The sequence below is a fragment of the Lagenorhynchus albirostris genome, chromosome 1 (assembly GCF_949774975.1).
Source record: "Lagenorhynchus albirostris chromosome 1, mLagAlb1.1, whole genome shotgun sequence".
NCBI classification, from domain to species: Eukaryota; Metazoa; Chordata; class Mammalia; order Artiodactyla; family Delphinidae; genus Lagenorhynchus; species Lagenorhynchus albirostris.
In genome coordinates this window covers 83,606,848-83,630,939 of record NC_083095.1, presented here as the reverse complement: position 1 = coordinate 83,630,939, position 24,092 = coordinate 83,606,848, and the positions used below count along the sequence as shown (strand labels likewise).

The 24,092-nt window shown below is 42.9% G+C and overlaps 1 protein-coding gene across 1 annotated transcript in view; it reads left to right on the top strand.

Annotated features, from left to right (window-relative positions):
• GPR176 (G protein-coupled receptor 176) overlaps positions 1-19,656 on the top strand; it is a 90,463-nt gene extending 70,807 nt beyond the window's left edge. The window contains exons 2-3 of the mRNA XM_060147036.1: positions 12,478-12,730; positions 16,401-19,656. Coding sequence (XP_060003019.1) covers positions 12,478-12,730; positions 16,401-17,523 — 1,376 coding nt within the window. The 3' untranslated portion in view covers positions 17,524-19,656. The remainder of the gene's footprint in view (positions 1-12,477; positions 12,731-16,400) is intronic.
• The last annotated feature ends 4,436 nt before the right edge of the window (positions 19,657-24,092 follow it).

The window sequence follows — 24,092 nt, the reverse complement described above, 5'->3', positions numbered from 1 at the left end:
AGACTAATGGAAACTGGAGCTTAATGAAAGTGAACAGATTTTATATTTTATCTTATTTACTTCATTCACATTGAATCAGTGACATTGACTACACTCTGAAAGCCAGTAATTTACAAACACACAAAGAGGAAAATCAGTATCTCACAAGATAAAAAATGCTTCCCCTGGGGCTTCCCTGGTGGCGCAGTGGTTGGGAGTCCACCTGCCGATGCATGGGACACGGGTTCGTGCCCCGGTCCGGGAGGATCCCACGTGCCGCGGGGCGGCTGGGCCCGTGGGCCATGGCCCCGGAGCCTGTGCTCCGCAACGGGAGAGGCCACAACAGTGAGAGGCCCGCATACCGCGAAAAAAAAGAAATGCTTCCCCTGGCCTTTTGTTTCATAATGGGGAATTAAGAGGTCACATCTCTTCATTGATCTTAGTGCTTTACACAAGCTAATAGTATTTCATGCTGATTTTATTTTGAACCAGCAGGAAAATTACATGGTAAATGACTCAGTGTTATTCAAATCAGCAAATATTAGAGGAAAAATACAGGAATTGGAAGCTGCTTATTCATGAAATGCTAAAGGAGAATTCTCCTTCTCTGTTTATCTGTATCACTGTGGTTACCATAATCATGAATCCTGGATTCTTGGAACGTGATACAAAGAAAAGAAACCTTTTGTCCAGTTTTCAGCAATGTGACTAATGAATATTCAGGCACAGAAGGCCTTGGTTGCCTTAAATAGTCACTGGGAAATGCACGTACAAGCTAGGTCTTGGCGTGGAGATAAATGGAATTGCAATTATTCTCCCTATTATTTTGCTCTCAATTTTTGTCATCTTCTCTTCTCTCTCCATCCTCTGCTACTACTTGAAGGAGAAAAAGGGGAAAAGAGAGAAAGAGAAATGTTAAGAATCTGCTTTCTGAAAGGTGTTATTGCTGCCCATCCACGTGCCCTTCATTACAGGTATTTCCAAAATCGTGTTACACCTGCAAGGCCCCTAAATACATCTTATTGGTTCAGTTCTTGCCTCACAAAGAGTCATATCCAAGTTCAGAGTCTAGACTGAGGCTGTCTCACTTATCAAGCTCCTTCCATGTTACCCATGTGCCAATCCCCGCTTCTTACAGAGCTCTTGGCTCCTAGTATTTTATCTGAACATTTATTTCATTTTCTTATGTTGTTGGTGGGCCTTGATGGGCTGTGTGCTGTAAGTCATCTTTTCAATGTCTCTTGTGTTCTATTCCCCACCGAGCTCTGACTTTCAGATCCATCACTTCCTTCCAGAGCCTTCCCTGCCTTGACCATGTGTCTCTGGCCCTGGCCTGGGTCTGGCTTCCTCCAGATCTTATACCATCTGCTGCTCTGGCTCTCCTGATCCCAGCTCCTCACTCTACAAACACCCCTCTGCTGCTGGCCTCCTCTTTCCTTGCAGGAATTGGAGAAAGTGGTGAAGGAGGCATGGGAAAGTCTATTCTAGAGCAGATGGAACCTCCCCACTAGTGAGGGAGTGGCCCGAAATCTGTTAGGGGAAGGTTTAGAATTGCCATTTCTTGCCCCTCACCCTCCAGCCTCTCCCCTTCTCCTTCCAAACTCAGCTAAAAAAAAAAAAAGCAATGGAGCTTTCAACTCTGAATTAATGCCATTGTCAGATTGTGCCAGATCATAAGGGATGCTCATTTCCAAAATCTTATTCCTCCACCTCACATCAGCCACGCTGGGTCCCCGTGGACTGAAGCAGGATTGGGCTCACTTTCCTTTCTTAGCCCTCTAATTATCTTACCCTTGTGTTCTTCGGAAATAGTTCCAACATAATTTTCCCTTTCAGACTGCATAATTGTAGTTACTGGAACTGAGGGCGTAGGAGAATAGAATGCATGTGTATTCTGTGCACGTTCACTAGACTAATTATAGTATAGTGTGATATATCGTTGAATACATCACTCTCAAGCTGATCTGACACTGTGTGCTGGCGATCGGGAGATAGTAAACATTCAGCTTGTTGATCAGAGGCAGTTGACATCAATAGATGTACCTGAAAAACTGAGTACACAGAAAAAACATTCTGATAATTCTGATAGAGTCACATTGAACTTCAAGCTTTTATTCATTCATTTATCTGGGTATTTATGAAGCAACTCCTAGATACAAAACCGTGGGTTGTGCTCATGAGGGTCAACAGAATTTCCAGATAAGGTTCTTCTCAGGCTTCGTAATCTCACACTATTTTATGGGAGAAATAACCCCTCTAGGCTAATGCTATATGAATGCTGCAGAAGATGCAGACCCTGCCTTCAAAGACTACATAAGCAATTTAATATAGACAAGAACCTCTTAGTAGGATGGCCTGTGGCGTAGACATTTAAAGCAGTGAACTACTTCACCTCCACTTAATCAGGAATATCTTGTTAGCATGCAGATCCAGGGGGAGCTTGTGTAAAGAGAGAGAGAGTTTGATAACTGGTTTCCTCCTTTTCCCTGGAAGCTTTCTCTATACACCTACTGAAGGGGAAATGGAGCTTGTGGTTATTAAAGGTTCGAAGCTGTCACAGTTAGATGGGGCCAATGATACTGAGACTCTTGCCATATTTTTTTTTCAGGGAATAATATACCTTTCAGGGAGGTTAACCTATTTAATGTGAGAGATCGGAGAGCAAGGAATCCTGTGAAGTTATGAAAATTTTCTGGTTAGTTTATATGGAAAAAATTTCAGTAGTCAAAGAAAGGGACAGGGGCTTCCCTGGTGGCGCAGTGGTTGAGGGTCCGCCTGCCGATGCAGGGGACACAGGTTCGCGCCCCGGTCCGGAAAGATCCCACATGCCGCGGAGCGGCTGGGCCCGTGAGCCATGGCCGCTGAGCCTGCGCGTCCGGAGCCTGTGCTCCGCAACGGGAGAGGCCACAGCAGTGAGAGGCCCGCGTACCACAAAAAAAAAAAAAAAGAAAGAAAGAAAAAGAAAAAGAAAGGGACAGTTATCAACTTAAGATTTTGTGAGTCTTTCTTCTTACCTTTTAGATCTGTGTGTATCTTGCTGTGTGTTGAGAGATGTGAGAGATTGAGCTAGTTTCAGGGGCATTGCGACTTCTATGAGAGAAGCCCAGTGGCTATGGTCACTGGGATCTCTTTGTCTTGATTGAGTTATATGGTCTGTCTTACCTTTGGGGATACCATTGTTGCTAAAACATATGCACATTTGTTGCAGACTCACCTAAAATTCTTTGTGCAACCTCACAGGAGCTGAGTGGAAGAGGCTATTGTTGGAGTCTCTTTCTATATTCTTATGTATTACAAAACTGAATCCTGTTAATATTTTATCTGAATTATTCATTGGGAACACATAGTCTAAGGGGAAACCATCCAAGGTTAGATTGGGGATATGTATTTCATAAGATGTTTTTCATTCAAAGCAATTATTTGAAATTCACCATGAATTTTAATAAGCTTACTACATAGCTTCTTCCTGCTAATCCAATTCCTGCTTAATTGGAACCTTCTGTGTCATTTCAGAACAACCTCTGGAATCAGATTAATTGTAACTAAAGTAACAGTTTTCTCACGCTAATAATGATCAGTTTAAAAAGAGTTGGGCAGATATTAGATAGTTTAATCACAAGTTACAGCAAATTGACACTTCATTAGTGAGGGAAAGGCTCAAACCTTTAGACTCAGAGGAAGAGCAAATTGTATTGAAAACCACCAGGCACAGTGCTCTGGCTACAAGCTTGTTTTCCTCCCCGTTCTTGCTGCGGCCATAATTCATAATAATACCAGTGGCAAAAAGCTACTTATCACCTTGCCAGTGCTGACTCTCTGGGTAGCTGGGAAATTTACCCACATAGATTAACGGGAGAAAGATTTTTTAAAAATCAGAATAAAATAGAATCATTTTTAGAACTATTTAAGCTTTCCTTTGAAAGTGTGAACTTTGTAACTCAGTTTGAATATTTGTGTCCCCAGGTTCACAGAGCTTAACAGTGTCTTTTTTTTTTTGAACTTGTCAGGTACCATTTGCCTTCTCTACACTGAGGAGTTCTTTATTCCTATCTTGTCTTACCTTTGCTTTCTCTCTCTCTCTCTCTCTCTCTCTCTCTCTCTCTCTCTCTCTTTCTCTCTCTCTTTCTCTCTCTCTCTCTCTCTCTCTCTCTCTCTCTCTCTCTCTCGCACTCTTGCTAATGAAAGGGAGTTTCCTTTGAGGGTTTTGCTTAGGCAGCAGGTTTAAGGGTTCAGAGAAAAATGTGGATTTGCCCTTTAGATTTCCAGGGTTATTTCATTCTATCATAATGCTGTAACTTTGGGTAGTAAGCTTGGGAGCAGCCAGGGGTCGTATCTTAAAGGGTATTATATGATGTTGAGAAGTTTGCATTTGTTTTTTTCCTAGTGGCAGTAGGAAACTACTGAATGCTTTGGTAATATTAATCAAGTTACTGTTGTACCTCTGCTCTTCTTCAAAATGGGTTTAATTAGTCAATCTCGCATTTTTCGCCCTCTGGCCTTTTTTTTAATAAATTTATTTATTTATTTTTGGCTGCCCTGGGTCTTCGTTGCTGCGTGCGGGCTTTCTCTAGTTGCGGCGAGCGGGGGCTACTCTTCGTTGTGGTGCACGGGCTTCTCATTGCAGTGGCTTCTCTTGTTGTAGAGCACAGGCTCTAGGCACGCAGGCTTCAGTAGATGCAGCATGTGGGCTTCAGTAGTTGTGGCATGCAGGCTCAGTAGTTGTGGCTTGCGGGCTCTAGAGCTCAGTAGCTGTGGTGCACAGGCTTAGCTGCTGCACAGCATGTAGGATCTTCCCGGACCAGGGCTCAAACCCATGTCCCCTGCATTGGCAGGCAGATTCTTAACCACTGCGCCACCAGAGAAGCCCTGGCATTCTCTTAAAACTAACTCTTTGCAAAAATCAGTGTCATAATGAAACTACCTCTGAACCATACCTAAATAAAATGGAGAAATGCCCTCAGATATTCAGGGACACCTTTACTTTCTAGAAAGGTGGTAAGAAACTGAATACAGCTGACCCTTGAACAACATGGGTTTGAACTGCGTGGGTCCACTTATATGCAGATATTTTTCAATAGTAAATATTTACTACAGTACTACACATTCCATGGTTGGTTGAATCCGTGGATGTGGAGGAACTGTGGAGGGCTGACTATAAGTTATATGCAGATCAACCCATGCTTTGTTCAAGGGCCAATTGAAGTTTTTTTTTTTCAAATAATTTTGAATAGACTTTTTCAAAATTTAAATTCTGATTAAAATTCTTAATTGCTCAACCTGTGTGTCTAAATGCACAAGAGTGCTTAGTGGCTACCTATTGGGAAGATGGTGGGTAATTATTAATGTTTTAAAAAGTTTTTAAAGCAAATGATAAAGTATAGTTATAATCATTGTTTCATTACTTGTACCATTATCGTTGGCCAGATAGCATTTTTAAAACTTTTCCCGTAATGATACAAATAATCTCTTGATGGTTTCAAGCTGTTTAGATTATTGAATTGAAAACATTAGGAAGTCATCATCACTTTGAGATTTTTCATTTTTCTTAATGAAACGATGTCAAGATCATTGATTCCTTTTTTGATTTTTTTTTGACCCTTTGGGTTTTTAATTCACTCTGGGGCTTTATTAAGGTGTATCATGTTTGTGTGCTGCTGCAAGATTCTTGTAAGGTGTTTGGAATATCTTATGATAGGCTTGATGGATTCTAGGAGCAGGACTCCATCTGGAGAAGAGATGTCCTTGGTCTGAGACCTGTCACGTGCAATTCAAATGGAGGCTGGACATTCTAGGAGGGAGCAGATCTTGCAACGGCCCCTGCCCCCCCTGCCAGGGAGACAAGGCTTTAGTGAAGTCACTGAATCCAGACAACAGTGAGAGGGAGAGAGACAAGTTGTGTGTGTGCCACAGGCCTGAGGACGGAGCTCTGAAGTTGTCACAACTACTCAAACACGATAGTCCCAGGCACCCATCATGACCCCATGGGACAGTCTGCTGTGAGTTTGCCAGCACCACCCAAGGGACCTCCGCAGGGTAAACCTAGGAGTTTCTTCCTTGTCAGACCCCAGTGTTCCATGTGGAACCTGCAGGCCAGTCAGTCCTACCTTGTCTCTTCTTCCTGATTGCTTCCAAGTCCTTCTAGGGACCTGTCCTCTTCTATCTTCTCTATATACAGCTCCAGGTTTCATTTCCTCTGGCCCAGCCTCTCACTGTTTCTCTCTCTGTCAGACCTTTCCTTGGAAACTTTTGCAACTAATAATAACAGTGACATATCTACTTACGTAGCATGTATTAGGCACAAGAAGCTGTTCTAAGTGCTGTGCTTATATTACTTGTATGGGCTCATTAAATCCTCACAATGCCCCTGGGACATAGGCATTGTTATTATGTCCACTTTACAGATGGTGAAACTGAGGCACAGAGAAGTTAATTCACCCATGATCACACAGCTAGTAAGTGGTGGAGCTGGGACTTGAATCTGGGAGTAAGGCTTCAGGGTCTGTGCTCTTAGTCATTAAAATATCCTGCGTCTCCCTAGGGTAAAAATTTCCCCACACACTAAACCTTTCTCAGAATGATCTTTCAACTGCATTATCTTTGATTTGCACATGAAAGTGCAACAAAGTACTAGTATGTGCTTGGCTAGCCACTTGAAACATTTCCACAACCAGGGTCTGTAGCCTGCCACAGAAAAACAACCCCCATATACTATGAGCTCATAACTGAACATTAAAAACCATGTGAGGAAAACCATAAAAGGAGGGCCAGGAGAATCAACAAATGGCAAAATTAACACATCTAGAACTAGAAACAATAGAATAATCTAAAAGAAAGTACAAGCATTTAAAAAACATGATTATAGGGGCTTCCCTGGTGGCACAGTGGTTAAGAATCTGCCTGCCAATGCAGGGGACACCAGTTCTAGCCCTGGTCCAGGAAGATCCCACATGCCATGGAGCAGCTAAGCCCGTGTGCCACAACTACTGAGCCTGCGCTCTACAGCCCATGAGCTACAGCTACTGAAGCCTGGGCACCCTAGAGCCCGTGCTCCGCAGCAAGAGAAGCCACCACAGTGAGAAGCCTGCGCACCGCAACGAAGAGTAGCCCCCGCTCACCACCAACTAGAGAAAGCCGCGCGCAGCAACAAAGAGCCAACACAGCCAAAAAACAAACGTGATTACAGATTAAAGAAGGAAAAGAGCCATAGTAAAATAACTAGACACTAGGAATAAAGAGTAAGCAGTTTGAAGTGGACCCAAATACAAATTTCCAAAAGTTTACTACCCAAGAAGCTAAAAGAAAGAAAGAAAGAAAGAATGATGGTTTGATTACTTCCAGATGAATTGAGAATTGATAAAATGGAAGGAAGACATGAGAAATAGCATTCAGTTTGCAGAAGACAATAAATTGATGGAAAATGGAAAATATGAATGAGAGGTTAAGAGACTAGAATGAGGTCTAACGTAAATCTAATAAGAATTCCAGAAGAAGATAATAAGGAGAAAGGATAGGGCAAGATTCAGAGGCAATGGATGAAATTTTTCTGGAAATAAGGAAAATATGAATCGTAGGATTGAGGAAGTATGCAAAATTCCAAATATTTTAGTGAGACAGCAGAACTTTTAGCATATGGGGAAACCACCTCTCTCATATGACTTTTGTGGAGGGTCATTTTGCAATATATATAAAAAATGTGTAAGCTCTTTGACCCGGAACTTCTGCTTCTAGAAATTTATCTTCAGTAAATAATCAGTTTACTTCCTCCGAACTTAAATATATAAGGATGTTGATCTCAACATTGTATAATAGAGATGTATTGAAAACAGCTTTAAAAAAAAATCATCAATGTGCAATAGACAAAATACATTAGGGTATAACCAGAGAAGCACTATTGCTTTTATGAAGCTGCTAAAATGATGATATAGATCTATTTTTATTTATTGTATAGAAAGGTGGTTGTTACGGAAAAAGATCTAAAAAAGCAGTGTGAGTAGTTGGTCCCACTGGCATAATCAAAAAGTCCGTATATATAAAAAGAAGTTTGGAAGGATAAATACTTAAAGTTTACAATTAGTTATCACTGGGTGGGTAATTTTTACTTTCTTTTTTGTCCTTTTATGCATTGTCTGATATCAGATTATACTGTGTAAAGAGAAACCTTGATTTGTATTTTAGATGAGGAGTAATGATAGAGTAATAGCAGTCCCAGGGAGAGTAGGTTTGTATTACCAGCGCCATCATGCTCTACTTCTTCTTCCCCTTTTGGTTGTGTGTGCTGTGAGTGTGTACTAATTGTGTTGCTGTGCCCACAGCCCTGGCACTGAATGTTGTCATGGAATCCAGCATTAGAAAATGTCATGGGAATATGTAGGGAGGAAGAATGGGTACAGAACTTGAATCATTTCTAAAGGGGGTTGGGTGATTTAGACCATGATGTCTAAACTAAAAAGTATCTCAAGGTTGAATACTGTGTTATTTAAAATATATGCTGAGTTATCCTTGATGTACCTTGTAAAGCTAAGAAGAATCTAAAGTGCTCATGAGATTAAATGATCAAGTCTGTAATTATTTTGTTGTGTGTATACACACACACACATGTGTACACACACACACTTTTCTTTTTAATGTGTGGCCAGTCAGATCTTGAGTGTGGGTGCTCCTCTTCTGATACTTTTTTCTAATTTGGGTTCTTAGAGCCAAATGAGTCAGTTTTTAAGTGAAGACAGAGAGAGGTGGTTTAAAGAAGGGAAAGAACGTAGAGGCTTCTTTAGCTTCAGGTTCTTAGGAAAAGGGATTAGGCTTCAGATGCCTCGTAGAGTTTTATAAGTAAGTGGAGATACAATGTGATTATAGCCATCTCGGGTTTTTCAGTAATAACTCATTGAAAACAAGTTTCCTCATTCGCAAGCATGGACATACTAATAAAATGTATGATTTAAGAAAAAAACAATAAAAAAGTGTGCCTGACATAATTGGGAGGGAGAGAGAAAGATAAGAGAGTTAGACTATGAGGGTAATGATGGACATTAGTTTCAAAGAAATCTGCTGTATGCATGAGAGACCTTGGCACACAGCCTGTCCTCTCCTTTGCAATGAATTTTCCTGTTTGTTATACAAAATGTTTTATTCAGTGTAACCTACCAAGCGACAAAGATTAACAGTGATAGAGAAATATAAAATCCTGTGGGTCTTGTTTTATAAAGCAGAAGGATGGTCTTTATAGGAAGTCCCCTAGTGGACTGGAGACAGCCCCGATATTAACAACTGAAGATACTATGACACTCTCCTCACGGCAGGTTTCTTTTTTTAAAAAAAATTTATTTATTTATTTATTTATGTATGGCTGTGTTGGGTCTTCGTTGCTGTGCGCGGGCTTTCTCTAGTTGTGGTGAACGGGGGCTACTCTTTGTTGCGGTGCGCGGGCTTCTCATCGTCGTGGCTTCTCTTGTTGCGGAGCACGGGCTCTAGGCGCTCAGGCTTCAGTAGTTGTGGCATGTGGGCTCAGTAGTTGTGGCTTGTGGGCTCTAGAGTGCAGGCTCAGTAGTTGTGGTGCACGGGCTTAGCTGCTCCACGGCATGTGGGATCTTCCCGGGTCAGGGCTTGAACCCGTGTCCCTTGCATTGGCAGGCAGATTCTTAACCACTGCACCACCAGGGAAGCCCTATGGCAGATTTCTTTAAGTGGACAATTTCATTATTAGATGGTTACCAGATTTTCAGTCCTATCTGTAAAACTTAAGTGAGGAAAGATGCTTCAGCCAGATCCTAATCTGTATTTCAGTGGGAAAGGCCAGGAAAAAAAAATCCCCATATAGATGGAGCTTCAAATATATCATTATTGCTGTCTGTAACCTTGGTGACAGGAAAGCTTGAGGGGGCCTGAGGTGGTAACATTAGTATAAACAGCTTTTCTATTGAACAAACGTGTGTATATATTCACACTGTGAATTTCATCTCACTGAGTCAGCATATTTATGTAAGGAAAGTTTGGTAGAGAATTTCCTGGAGGCAGCTGGCCTACTTACCTAAATGCAGTGCCCATTTTTTTTCTGGCAGATAAGAAGTAGCTGTAGACTACTGTGTCTGCAAAGAGACTCTTGACAGTAAGTTATGTCAGCATCTGAGGCAGCGAGGCAGCTCCTGGTAGTGGCTTCGGCTGCAGCCCTGAGCCCTGTGCTCCCCTCCCCTGGCACCATGCTGTCCTTCTGCATGAGGCTGAGCTGTTGCCTCAGTCATTAGAGGGCATTCTGTGTGCCTGTGCCCAGGAGAGAGCAGTGTCCTTGGGTCATGACTGACTGGCCATGTGGACCTGGATCTTTCACCAGGTAAAATCTCCCCTGGTAACGTAGGCTGCCCGGCATACCTGACGACTTGGGCCCTGTGAGACTCTGGAGATGAAAGGCTACAGTCTCTGTCTAGATGTGGCATTTCTGTAACTTCAGTCTGGGAGCCAACTCTATCTTAAGTGCTTGTTACAAATGCAGGTTCCCAGTTCTATACCTATAACTATGATTCAGGATGTCTGGTATAGTACTTCTGATGCATAGTGAGGTTTGGGAACTATTGACTCAGAATAGCCTCTCATGACATTCCTACTACGAAACGGGTTATCTTGCTGCAGGGACTTTTGATTACTGTTTGTCCTCTTTCAAATTCATTCATCTAAATAGTTACTGAATGCTTGTTCTGTGCCAGATACTGAACTAGGCAGTGGAGTTATAATAGTGAACAAGATTGACATTTTTTTTATCCTCATGAACTGAAGGGAAAATGAGTAAACAAATTAATAATTATGATAAGAGCTAAGAAGGCCACAAGAGGATATTATAAGAGAGTATGCTGGAGGGAGGAGCAGTGAGTATTTAAAATAAAAATATGGTTTGCGGAGGCCTCTTTGAGGAGGCAGCAATTATACTAAGACCTGGATTAAAAGGAATCCGACACACGAGGACCATGCTAGGCAGTATAAAAAATTTGTGCACAGGCGTGGAGACCGGATCAGCCTCGTTGTGTTTCAAGAACAGAAAAAAAGGGCAGCGTAGCCAGTGCCCTTCAAGCCAGGGGCAGCGTGGCGTGAGATTAGGCAGGTAGGCCCTGGATTGTGTAGGCTCTGGAGGACAATGGGTGGGCAGAGCAGACCGAGAAGGGGTGGAGAATCAGATGTTCAGTGGGACAGGAGTCCGGAGTTGAGAGGAGAGGCCTAGTCTGGGCCATGAATGTGGGAGTCACCAGCATTTCAGTGGAGAACCACCTGAATGGGTGATTTAACCTAGGGAGAAGCTGGAGAGAGAGGATGGGGAAGGACCTGGTGAAGAAGACTTGGGGCAGCCAGGGCCTGGGAGAGGTGGGAGGAACACCAGGAGGCTGTAGGCCTGTGGAAGCCACAGGAGGAAGATGCTCAGAGACGGACAGGCAAGTGTGTTATTGACACTAAAGGTCTAGAACAGTGCAGGCCTGTCCAGTGGCCGCCAGCTTCATGTGGCTATGGAGCCCTTGAAATGTGACGAATGTGAACTGAAAATGTGTTGTAAGTGTAAAATAAAACATACATCATGCACACCTAAAAAGAATACACTGTTATATATTAATTATATTTCAATTTAAAAAGCGCACACCAGGGGCTTCCCTGGTGGTGCAGTGGTTGAGAATCTGCCTGCCAATGCAGGGCACATGGGTTCGATCCCTGGTCCAGGAAGATCCCACGTACCGCGGAGCAACTAGGCCCGTGCGCCACAACTACTGAGCCTGCACTCTAGAGCCTGTGGTCCGCAACAAGAGAAGCCACTGCAATGAGAAGCCCGTGCACCACAACGAAGAGTAGCCCCCACTCACTGCAACTGGAGAAAGTCCGAGCGCAGCAATGAAGACCCAGCGTAGCCAAAAATAAATAAATAAATAACAACAACAACAAAAAAAACGCACGCCACATTTCAAAGATGTAGCACAAAAATAAGAATGAATATATTACTTTAATACTTTTTAAAGTAATGATGACTTTGAAATGATAATGTTTGGTATAGATTGGGTTCAATAATATACGCTATTAAAATTTCACCTGCTTCTTTTTACTTTTTAAAAATATCACTACTAGGAAATTTTAAGCCACATGTGTGGCTTTCGTCCTGTTTCTGTTACAGAGTTTGGTAAGGCGAGGTCATTTGCAAACTTGGTTAGAGTAGACTGGCTGAGGTTAAGTAATCCCTAGCTGACTGTTTATACTCAGGTGAGACAGAATCATCATCATAATACGATTATGCCTAAAATTAAATAAAACTCATGGCTAAAAAATTCTTCTAGACTTTTTGATACTTATGAAAGTGATTTAATAATTTCACATAAATTGACAATATCCTATGCCTTTAAAGTTCTTTGAAATGATCTCTTAACTATGGTTTTTCAATCTTTTTTTTAACCTGTATTTTCTTTCTTTCTTTTTTGTCTTCTTTCTTTTTATTTAAACATTTTTTTTGCTTGTTTTTATTTTTGCCTATCTGGCCAGGAAACTTCATGGTGTTATGGTCGACTTGCCGCACAACCGTGTTCAAATCTGTCACCAACAGGTTCATTAAAAACCTGGCCTGCTCGGGGATTTGTGCCAGCCTGGTCTGCGTGCCCTTCGACATCATCCTCAGTACCAGTCCTCACTGTTGCTGGTGGATCTATACCATGCTCTTCTGCAAGGTCGTTAAGTTTTTGCACAAAGTCTTCTGCTCTGTGACTATCCTCAGCTTCCCTGCCATTGCCTTGGACAGGTAAGATCAGGTAGCCAGGGGTGCAACTTTTTTTTTTTTTTTTAAGTGTATTGAAAAATTAGCATCACGAAGCAAATAGTGAATAGTCAGTGTTCCAAATACTGCTTTTTTGTCTGCTTGTTGTCAACAGAAAGAGAATCGATTGCTGAAACAGATGCCTCACAGAAGACAGCATTGGGGAGGTTACATCATGACGATGCTGGGGCAGAGCTGGATCATGATATAGTTTCAGCTTGGTTGGAATTAGTGGTATTTGCATTGCAATTTGCAGTAGATTGCTCATCAGATTGCTAACTCTGCAATTAGGGCCTTTTGATGCAGGATGAAAACATTTCTGGAAGAACAAGAGAACAATTCAGTGGCTATTTAACAAATGATTAGACAGTCCTGTTGGACCTGGCCAGATAGCACCAGAATTCCTTTGGAGCATTTACTTCCAAGGTTTTATATTGTGATGGTGTTTGTTTTCTCTTCCCATCCTTCCCGTTGCGGAGCACAGGCTCCGGACGCGCAGGCCCAGCGGCCATGGCTCAGGGGCCCAGCCGCTCCACGGCGTGCGGGATCCTCCTGGACTGGGGCACGAACCCGTGTCCCCTGCATCGGCAGGCGGACTCTCAACCACTGCGCCACCAGGGAAGCCCCTCCTAATGCTTTTTGTGTTGATCCATTCTGTGTTCACGGCAGGTGTGTCTTTCTGGAGGCCCCTTATTACCTGCTTGGTGAGGTCTTATGTCTGCAGTCCACATGGTGGGCTTTTCTTTCCTGAAGGTTTTTTTTTTTTAATAGTTTTATTGAGATATAATTTACATATCATAAAATTCATTTAAAATGTACAAGTCAATGAATTTTAGTATATGTACAGTTGTGCAGCCATGACCACAATTGAACTTTAGAATATTTCTGTCACCCTAAAAAGAAACCTTGTGTTCATTTACAGTTATTCCCCATTCCCACCCCCAGACCGAGGCCACCACTAATCTACTTTCTGTCTCTGTATGGGGGGACATTTCATATAAGTGGAATCATACAATATGTGTTCTTTTGTGCCTGGCTTCTTTTACTCAGCATAATGTTTTCAAGGTTCATCCATGTTATAGCAGGTATCAGTGCTTCTTTTTTTCTCTTTCCAGCTTTATTGAGTTATAGTTGACATACAGCACTGTACAAGTTTAAGGTATATGGCATAATGACTTCTCTTACACATATTGTGAAATGATTCACTGTAAATTTAGTTAACATCCATCATCTCATATAGATACCAAAAAATGTTTATTTTCCTTGTAATGAGAACTCATGATCTACTCTCTTAACTTACTTCATTCCTTTTTATTGCCGAATAATATTCCCATTGTATGCATATACCGCATTTTGTTTATCCATTTACTAGTTGATGGACATTTGGGTTGTTTCCACTTTTTGGCTATTATAAATAATGCTGCTATGAATCCTGAAGGTTTTTTAAGAATAGGATTCAACAAGAGTGGGAACACATTATTCTGGACAGGTTGCTATACTACCTGGAAGCAATGCAATAATCCCTGTGGGTTATTTTGAGCCTTTGGTTTTAGGCAAGAAAATATGCAAATAATAAGAAATCCTTATTTTCTTTCCAGCAAAAAATCTACTGTATTTTTGCCATCATTTTTTTCAGTGTGTCTTTTATTCTTATTTTTTTTAATTGAAGTATAGTTGATTTACAATGTTTCAGGTGTACAGCGAAGTGATTCAGTTATATATGTGTGTGTGTGTGTGTGTGTGTGTGTGTGTGTGTGTGTATATTCTTTTTTAGATTCTTTTCCATTATAGATTATTATAAGATATTGAATATAGTTCCCTGTGCTACACAGTAGGTCCTTGTTGTTTATCTATTTTATCTATTTTATATATTGTATTAATCCAAAATTCCTAATTTTTTAAAAAAGATAAGTTCTTTTAGTAGAAAAGCAAGTTTGGTAAATTCCTATTTCATTATTCAGAGATGCAGATTACTGGAAAGTATAGGTTTGTTGTGCACGAAGACAAAGGGAAAACAGTTCTTTCTCTCACTTCTTGCCCAGATATTTGTTTCGTGGCACCAAGTCAGCAAGTGAATTGGGAGGCCACCTACACTTCCTGCATCATCCTCTAGAGACGCACATACTAACAAAATGATGTATAGTGAGCCTGTGTGCTTGTGCTGCGGTCTATTTCCCAACCTAGAATGGAATCAAAAATGACGGGAAGCCTGGGTTTGTCACCTGTCACTTAGCAAATGGGAATCAGAGACAGTGGACATGTATTCATGCGTGGGCGTGGGGCCACCACACTGGATTTACTGAGCGGTGGTTAGAAAAGCTTCTCCGTGTTCAGAGAAAAACAACTGAGAGCGTGCATAACTTATACATTTCTTTCTCTTTTTTTTTCCCTTCCCAGAAGGTGATCTAGAACACATTTTACTGCACTCCATCCATCTCTGGTCATCCGTGGTTGTGTTGTGTTTGCATCGTCTCTCCCACAGCTTGTCCCCTGCCAGACTCCACCACAGGGCTGCTTGCTCTTGACATTTTCCCAGGTGCTCCCTTTCCCCACCTCCTTTGTGCGTCCCTCCAGTAGAGCCATCATCTGCTCGGTTATAATTGTTTGTTTACATGCCGCCTTTCCCCATTTAGTTAAGAAACATTCCCGTGCGTCCTTCCATCTTTGCACTCTAGTGCCTGGCACAATACCTAGCAGATAGGTAGTGCTCAGAAATCCTTGTGACAGAAGGCACGCCTGCTCAGCTGGCCCCATGAGGGAATGCATGTTAATAGGGTTGGAAGGTCGACTCCAGCATTAGCTGACTGCACAGACGTGGGCCGAGCTAAGGTGAAGAAACTCGCCATATCTCTGAGGGCTGCTGGCTGCCCTTTCATGACAGATGTGGTTCTAGAGTCTAACACATTACTCCGTTTCCCCCAGTCATAGGTGATATTGAAACAAGGTGATATTGAAACAAGGTGCATTTGGAATTCTGATTAGGTGGTTATAGAATAATCAAGTCAAGCTTGAAGGAAAAAAGTCTTCCCTGATTTTAACAAAAATCTAATCATGCAGGCATTTTAAGTCTATTAATTGCTCTTAGGGGTACTGAGCGATTATCATGGGAACAATGGCGATGGAGCAGGCATGATTGTTTTCAGTCAGGTTGATCTTGTGGAAGGATTTTGTCAGAGTCCCTCCCTCACACTGGCTTCTTCTGCCCCAGGTGGCTGTAAATGCTAGTGATATCCGTGCATATCCACTGTGGCACGAGTCTCCTTTGGATTTGTGTGCAGACACATTTCCTTTCTCTTAGTGGCTTTGAAAATTGCCCTCAAGCTCCTCTAGCCCAGGTAAAAAATTTTTTTACAAATTACCCTTCACCCTTAAATTGAAAAAGAGGTGTCTTTCCAGCAGAGGGAGATATCCTTTATATTGAGGGCACTCTTTTGGATTTAGTCCTGGTGGCAATAATTATAAAGCTAACTGTGAATTGTACAGCAAAATCCTCAAAACTTAAGGTCTAGCTTCCTAATTCCCCCAGTGGTTTCCTCTGTGTTAGGCAGAATAGAAGAAAGTGACCCTTTCTTTCCTCTCTCCTACTGTTAGTAATATAGATTCCCCTAATTAAAGTGTATCTTCTGTGAAACGAATTTTGCTGTGCGTTTGGCAGGTACTACTCAGTCCTCTATCCTCTGGAGAGAAAAATATCTGATGCAAAGTCCCGAGAACTAGTGATATACATCTGGGCCCATGCCGTGGTGGCCAGCGTCCCTGTGTTTGCGGTGACCAACGTGGCTGACATCTATGCCATGTCCACCTGCACGGAAGTCTGGAGCAACTCGTTGGGCCACCTGGTGTACGTTCTGGTCTACAACATCACCACGGTCATCGTGCCTGTGGCCGTGGTATTCCTCTTCTTGATACTGATCCGCCGGGCCCTGAGTGCCAGCCAGAAGAAGAAGGTCATCATAGCAGCGCTGCGGACCCCGCAGAACACCATCTCTATCCCCTATGCCTCCCAGCGGGAGGCCGAGCTGCACGCCACCCTGCTGTCCATGGTGATGGTCTTCATCTTATGCAGCGTGCCCTATGCCACACTGGTCGTCTACCAGACTGTGCTCAATGTTCCCAACACTTCTGTCTTCTTGTTGCTCACGGCCATTTGGCTGCCCAAAGTCTCTCTGCTGGCGAACCCTGTGCTCTTTCTTACTGTGAACAAATCTATCCGCAAGTGCTTGGTAGGGACCTTGGTACAACTGCACCACCGCTACAGTCGCCGGAATGTGGTGGGCACAGGGAGCGGGGTGGCCGATGCCAGCCTGGAGCCCAGCATGCGCTCGGGCAGCCAGCTCCTGGAGATGTTCCACATTGGGCAGCAGCAGATCTTTAAGCCCACAGATGACGAGGAAGAGAGTGAAGCCAAGTATGCCGGCTCAGCTGACCTCCAGGCCAGGGAGCTACTTCCCACCTGCCTGGAGGCAGAGCAGGGGCCGCGGTTTGCTACCCCTGCACCACCCCCGGGCACCGTGGACTCTATATCCCAGGTGGCACCAGCAGTCCCTGTGGAACCTGAGACATTCCCTGACAGGTACTCCCTGCAATTCGGCTTTGGGCCATTTGAGTTGCCTCCACAGTGGCTCTCGGAGACCCGAAATAGCAAGAAGAGGCTGCTTCCCCCCTTGGGCAACACCCCGGAAGAGCTGATCCAGACAAAGATGCCCAAGGTAGGCAGGGTGGAACGGAAGATGAGCAGAAACAATAAAGTGAGCATCTTCCCAAAGGTGGATTCCTAGCAAGTCTTGTAAATCCCTGGAAGCAACAGACCTTCCACATTCCTGCCCTCCCTTCACTGGGCCTGTGATTTGTCTGATCTCCTTGCAACCCAGTATGGGTTGATTCCTCCTCTATGGGCCAGATGCTTTTGAATGAGAGGGAAATCTATATAAAATCGGATGTCCTCTTTATTGAGGGCGTATATATATATTTATACATATATATATATTTATCTCAGTGATCCTCAGTAAAGTCCACATTTCTCTCTGTGGAGACGAAAGCTGGGTAGCGGGAAACAGGTCTTGGGTGGGTTCTCTGTGTGCATTTTCTGGGGATATCTCAGTTCCGGGCCCTGCAAAGAATACACGGAGAGAAGAATGTCTGTGAGTTCAAAGGAAGCAGGGGCACTCTAAGAGAAGCCCAAGATAATTATGGAACCGTGCGGCCACAAGAAAATGCCTATTTGATCGATTTTAAAATGACAAATATTCAAAATGGTTTATATTGATCTGTATCTTTAGGGAAGATAGAACCTTGGCATTTGATACCTTTTTTCTGGACAGCCTGATCACATGACTCACAGTTTCTCCCGATGCCCTTCATCTCCTTTGCTGGGATGTAGGTGAGGGATGAATGAATATTGCAGCCCCATCTGACAGACATGGCAATAGATGTGCCCAGGGATTAGGAAGATATTCTGTCCTTGATTATCCTGACCATCTCCGGGCATCACTAAGGCCTCAGAAAGAGAAGTCCGCAGTGTTGATTGGAAAACACTGCAAGCTTTAATCATGTCTTTCCCCCTTAAGCTGTTTTTGTCAACAAATGAGAGAGAAGCTTAGAAGTGGAGAAGAAAGACTGAGAAATATCCACACTCTGTAGAGTTTTCTCTTCCCACATGGTCTCATGTGAAAGATTTTATGCAGCAATCAGCAGGGGTAAAGTGTATTGAAAAAGGTTTGTGCCAACTTCTGGAATTAAAGGTCATTTAAAAAGGCAAAGTTAGGGTAAACGGGGTCCTCTGGAAACGTCAAGCTAAAAATACTTGATTAGGAAAAGTGAGTCTGCCCAAAAGAGTGGGAAAAGTTGGTTCCCTTCCAAGGAGGACTGCAGACCCCATGCATCGCCAGTCTCATTTTCAGTCTGTTTGTACGACTGTGGTTCTCCCTTCATTTTGGGCACGAAGGAGGAACAGAACATGGAGAAGGAATTCATCACTGTACAATGCCAAGGCAATACCTAGCCCAGGTGAGCTCTCCACTTACTCCTTCCCAGTGAAGTTGTAGCAGGAGCCAGACAGGACAGAAGAGGGAGGACAGTCTCCTCAATTGATCAGCCGCCTGGGGGCTCTCACAGCAATTCGAGTCTACGTTGGGGTGGGCTTCACCAGGTTGAATTCAAACCACAAAGGAAACTTCACTCTTAAGGAGAGCAAATCAAGTGCCAGGTCTGCTCTTCTCTGGAGGGCGTTTTGTTCTTGTTCATAGTATGGAAGGGAGCCAATCCAGTGCCTTGAGCAAGCCTCAGGGGAGGGGGCATCCTCAGCGGCAAAGAACACATCCCAACGGAAGGGGTCCTCACGGATCTTCTCCTTGAACCACACAGGCCCTTGTCCCTCGTAGGAAGGTCAGACTATGTGTAGGGAGTTTCCTTTTCCTGTCCTTTCCTGGGTGTGCTGTCTTGTGATTCCCGAATGTGAACCCAAAGACCCTTGTCCAGAGGAGGGAGTGCCTTCCTCTTGTTCCTCCTCTGTGTTCGTTTCTTTGAAGCATTGTGTGTTCACAGCGGAAACAGGGGCCCACCACCCCCTCTCCCGGGGCCCCTGTGTGCGCTCTGGAGCTCCTTGCCCTCATGCTTCCCGTTGTGGCCCTTCAAGCGTATCTTTCAAACCGTCACAGTTGTTACAGCGTTCATCAAGGGGAAACATAACCTGTCAGAAACTTGTGTCCACTTTAGAAGAATCGGTCAAATGTAGCCATGTTGGTGTCATTCTGATAACATATATGTACAACTTAATAAATTCTGGTGAGCCGGAATTTGATAGATGTTACTTATGTATGTTTGAAGCAGTTGGTTGACTTCTAACAGGTCATGGCCAGGTGTATTTCTATACTCTTTGAAGAATTATGTTTTAATAAAAAACTGAAAAGCAGTTTCTGAACTCAAAAATGGTTGTCTGAGTGATTTTTTTGTTTGTTTGTTTTCTTTTTTCCCCCCTCTCAAGTGGTATACTATCTGAACCTCTCTCCTCCTGTGTGATCTCAAAAGAAAGGTGTTTATTTTCCTCCCAACATGCAGATGCAGCATTCTAATAGCATTTTCTTATGTTGTGGCAACTTGAAAAATGAATTCCCAAAGAAGAAACTGCAATGTTTGAATAAATGTCCCAAACCTGGGTTCCAAATGGAATCGGTGGATGGTCTGTTCAAACCTGTAGGTGGAGCTACACGGGGAAGAGTGTAGTGCAGCCGTCATTACCCCTTATGGTTGGGGCCATGGCCTTGAGGTCAGATGGCCCATGTTTGAGTCCTGACTCTACCACTGACCCACCTTGTGACCTTGAGCATGTGAGGTAATCTCCATGTATCTTGGTTTCCTCTCTATAAAATGGGGAGGTAATAACTGTCAGAGGCTTCTGTTGCCCTGACTCACATGTTTCACCTCTGATTTTAGCCATGTCTGCAGTGGGCCATTGTTGGCTGCATCTACTCACTTCCCTGAGAGCCATCAAGGCCTAGTTTCTCTGCTGTCTGCCCTGGGAGAGCTCCCTCACTCTGGGGGGTAACCCTGGATCAGTGGGACATGGGAACCAGTGGATAAATGCCCCTGTCCTTCTGCTGGACAATTGTGGGAGGCATCTTTCCACTTCTCAGGAAGTCCAGCAAATTGAGTCCCTGTTGCCCACCACGTTGTCCAAATACTGCATCCTTTTATTGACTCTTCTTCCTCCTTCCCTGTCTGGCTTTCTCTACCCTCATTCATGCCCTCAAGGATCACCTCCCCAAAACCAACTGCACAAAGCCCTTGTCTCGAGCTCTGTTTTCAGGGGAATCCAAGTGAGACAATAGTATACCTCATGAGGCAGTTGTGAGGATTAAATGGCATGGTCTGTTTAACACAAAGTGTGGCAAACAGTAAAACTATATCCATATTAGTGCTTACATGCTACATTAAAAAAAAAAGTCGTGGAGGCATTTTTGCAATGTTATTCAGAAAACAATATTAAATTGATGTTTTTACCAGTTACCCCAACAATTATTAGTATTCATAATGATGATACTTTGAGGCAGTACACAGTGCCAAAGTACTGTTTGAATCCCTGAAGAAAAAAATAACTGTGTAAGCTGGAATCGTTCTTCACCAAACAATTCTCAGGTTCAAAAAAAAAAGGGATGTTGAAAGAATGTTTGACTTTGCTGTAAATCTATAAGCCAGATCCTGAATAAGAAAGAGCATATAGTGGGAAGCAGCCGCATAGCACAGGGAGATCAGCTCGGTGCTTTGTGACCACCTAGAGGGGTGGGATAGGGAGGGTGGGAGGGAGACGCGAGAGGAAGGGGTTATGGGGATATATGTATACGTAGAGCTGATTCACTTTGTTATACAGCAGAAACTAACACAACATTGTAAAGCAATTATACTCCAATAGATGTTAAAAAAAAAAGAATGAGCATAATATACTGATGCAGAGTACAGCAGAATATGTAGGTAACTAAGGGAAGATAGACAAACCCAAAGTGGACTCAGCCGTTGAAAAGGAACTATTAAGGCAGTCACGTGGTGTGTTAAGCTAATATTGGAGTTCAAGCACAAGTCTGATTGGGCTGGAGAGAAAAGCTGCAGCTCCAGGCCAGCTCTGGGCGTTGCTGTGCTCTTGGCAGCCCTGACGGGGTTGGGTGGCTCACAGCGGCTGCCGCATACCAGATCTGAGATGCTCAGGGAAAAAGAGCTTATTTTAGGCTGAATTTCTGTGGAGGGGAAGGATTAGTGCTTTTATATTGTAGTCTACCAATGTAGCAATATACGATGTAACTAAGTTTATAGCAAAGTGATTAACTTCCCCAAATAGTTGTAAACATTTAGCAGGTTTATATCACGACCAATTGCTGCTATATTAGAGTTCTGTAGTCAAAAGAAAAATGAATCATGGTTAATGACCTGAGAGTATGTGAATAAAACAGGAATTGAAATCAATACTAATGCCCAGGGTAGCATCAAAAGCCTTTTTGTGTGAGTGCAAGGCTTTTAAAATAAATTGAAATGATCTAAGATTCTCCATTATATGAGGTTTTAGAAGCTAAAATATCTTGCCTGTTAGCCTCAGGTTCAACCAGTGTTTATCCCCATTTGTGCCAAGGAGATAAGTTAGTTAATAGGCAGAATAAAGGCCTGGAGACCTTCATAGACCTCAGACTAATCTCCAGCATTGTTTTCTGTGAACCTCTGATGGCTGTTTATGTCCTGGGGACTTAGGAGCCCTTATTTCCAAACTTAAATGAGTGAATGATAAATGAATGAGTAAATAAGAGATATGGCGTCTGGAGACGTGGCTAAATCTCTATTGAGGACGAGCTGGGGTAAGATTTGCTGTCAGGAGAGTTATTGCTGGTTCTCATCAGTCTCCTTGGAATGACTCATACAAGGGTTAAAGGCATCAAATGCAAGGTCTTTGATCTACTGCTCTCTTCATCACCCAAGCCTCTCTGTAATTCACTAGAGGGAGTGTAAGTTCTAAATCTGGAAGGGAAGTTCAATACGGAGAAGCACAGCTCTAGGCGTATGTGTTGGGCGTGAACAATAATCCTTTTGTCAGCTGTATTGATCAGAATTTAGTGGTTAAATCGTTTCTGCCCCCTCTTAAGTTTCTTTTTATATGCGTATTCACTGCAGTCCATATACAAAAGGTAATACACACACAAAGGAGGTGCTAGAATGACATGTGGTGTACCTTTTAAGGCAACAGGTGAGAAAGTACAGCACAGATGGGATAACGCTTTTGAGATATTAACCATATTACCTGATGCATCTAATTTCTCTTCCCTCCTTTTCCTTGCTTGATACATTCACATGTATTGCCTCTGGGAAGGTGCGGGGAAGGCGTTCACTGCCTCAAAGGAAAGCAAATAGACTGTGAGTCTCTTTCCAGTTTTTGTGTATCAAAGCCTAGGTTTTAGGAGAACAGAAGGGACTCTTGGCATGAGCCCACTGGATATTTGGTAATGATTTTCAAGAATTGGGGGATGCAACTGGCACCTAGTGAGTCAAGGCCAGGGATGCTGCTAAACGCCCTATAAAGCACAGGACAGCCCATACAACAAAGACATATCTGGTCCAAAATACCAATAATGCCAATGTTGAGAAATCTTGGGTTAGCCACGCACTGAGAAACACTGGGTTAGCCAAAGGTTTGAGATGGTTTGAGGAAGGGGAACCATCCCCCCTCAGTGGAAAAAGCTTCCCTGGACGTGAGGATAGTAGAGAAGAGAAGTCAGGGGTAAGTGATAATGTAGACATCTGTACCTTCTGGATAAGGGGCCTAATGCTGCCTCCTAGGCAAAGCTCCAAGAAAGCAAACAAAGAAACAGCAAAACAAAGAAAGATTTGGGCAATTGCAAAGGGAACCAGTGTGTGCCCTGCTCCCCAGGGTGTGGATCCCTGTGGAGAGTTTGGTAGTGAGTCCAGGAGCCAGGGCCTCACTCAGATATCTACATAAGTGTCTTGAAAGAAAGAGAGAGCTTCAAGCCCAAAGGAGCAGGTGGCCGGGAAGGATGGATCACAAGACCAAATGGGGCAAGGGATGACCATGTAGGCAATGACACAGGGGACAGATGTCGTTTCACACTCCACAGAGCCCATGGTGTCACATGAGAGGGAAGGAAACCTTGAATGTGCGATTATATCTATTATCCCAGGATCTCACGATGAAAATAAAGCTATAGTAAAACAATAAAGAAAATTATGTATTGTCCCACACTTTTTTGAGACTGAAGCAATTAATTTGTATTTCAACCTTGAAGGGAAAATGAGACTTTAAGTTTCTTTTCAACTCTGAAATTTTATGTTTCTATAGTCTATTATTCTACATACAAATACATGCTTATAAAAATCTTTTCTAGTTTATTTTGGCTTCCCTCGGCCAAAATTCTCATTCCCTTTTGCATTTCCTTCTTTGTAATTTTCATGGAGGAAATTTGGTGTAAACAGATTTTATATACTACTACCCGAAGGTCCACACAGAATTAAACGCTGGCCTTCTGTCTCTGGGTTGTTTCTCTGAGAGAAGCATTTAATTAAATCCATTATTATTTAAAAAGCAAATGATACAAGGGATACTTCTCTTTCCAAACCCAACTCTTGAAAGATAATACTAGAACTCTGGCCACTTTTAAATATAGATGAAATAATGACTGCAGATCTAGAGAAACTAAGAAAATAGAAATCACATTGAAAAGGAAAATGTACCTAAAATTTTGTTTGAGTCTTTCAGTGGTTTACTGGAAGTTGATTTTGAGAAAGAAAAGTGAATCCATTCTGTCCCTGTGAAGACAATTCTGAACATACTAGAGTGATCCACATGTACACCTCATAA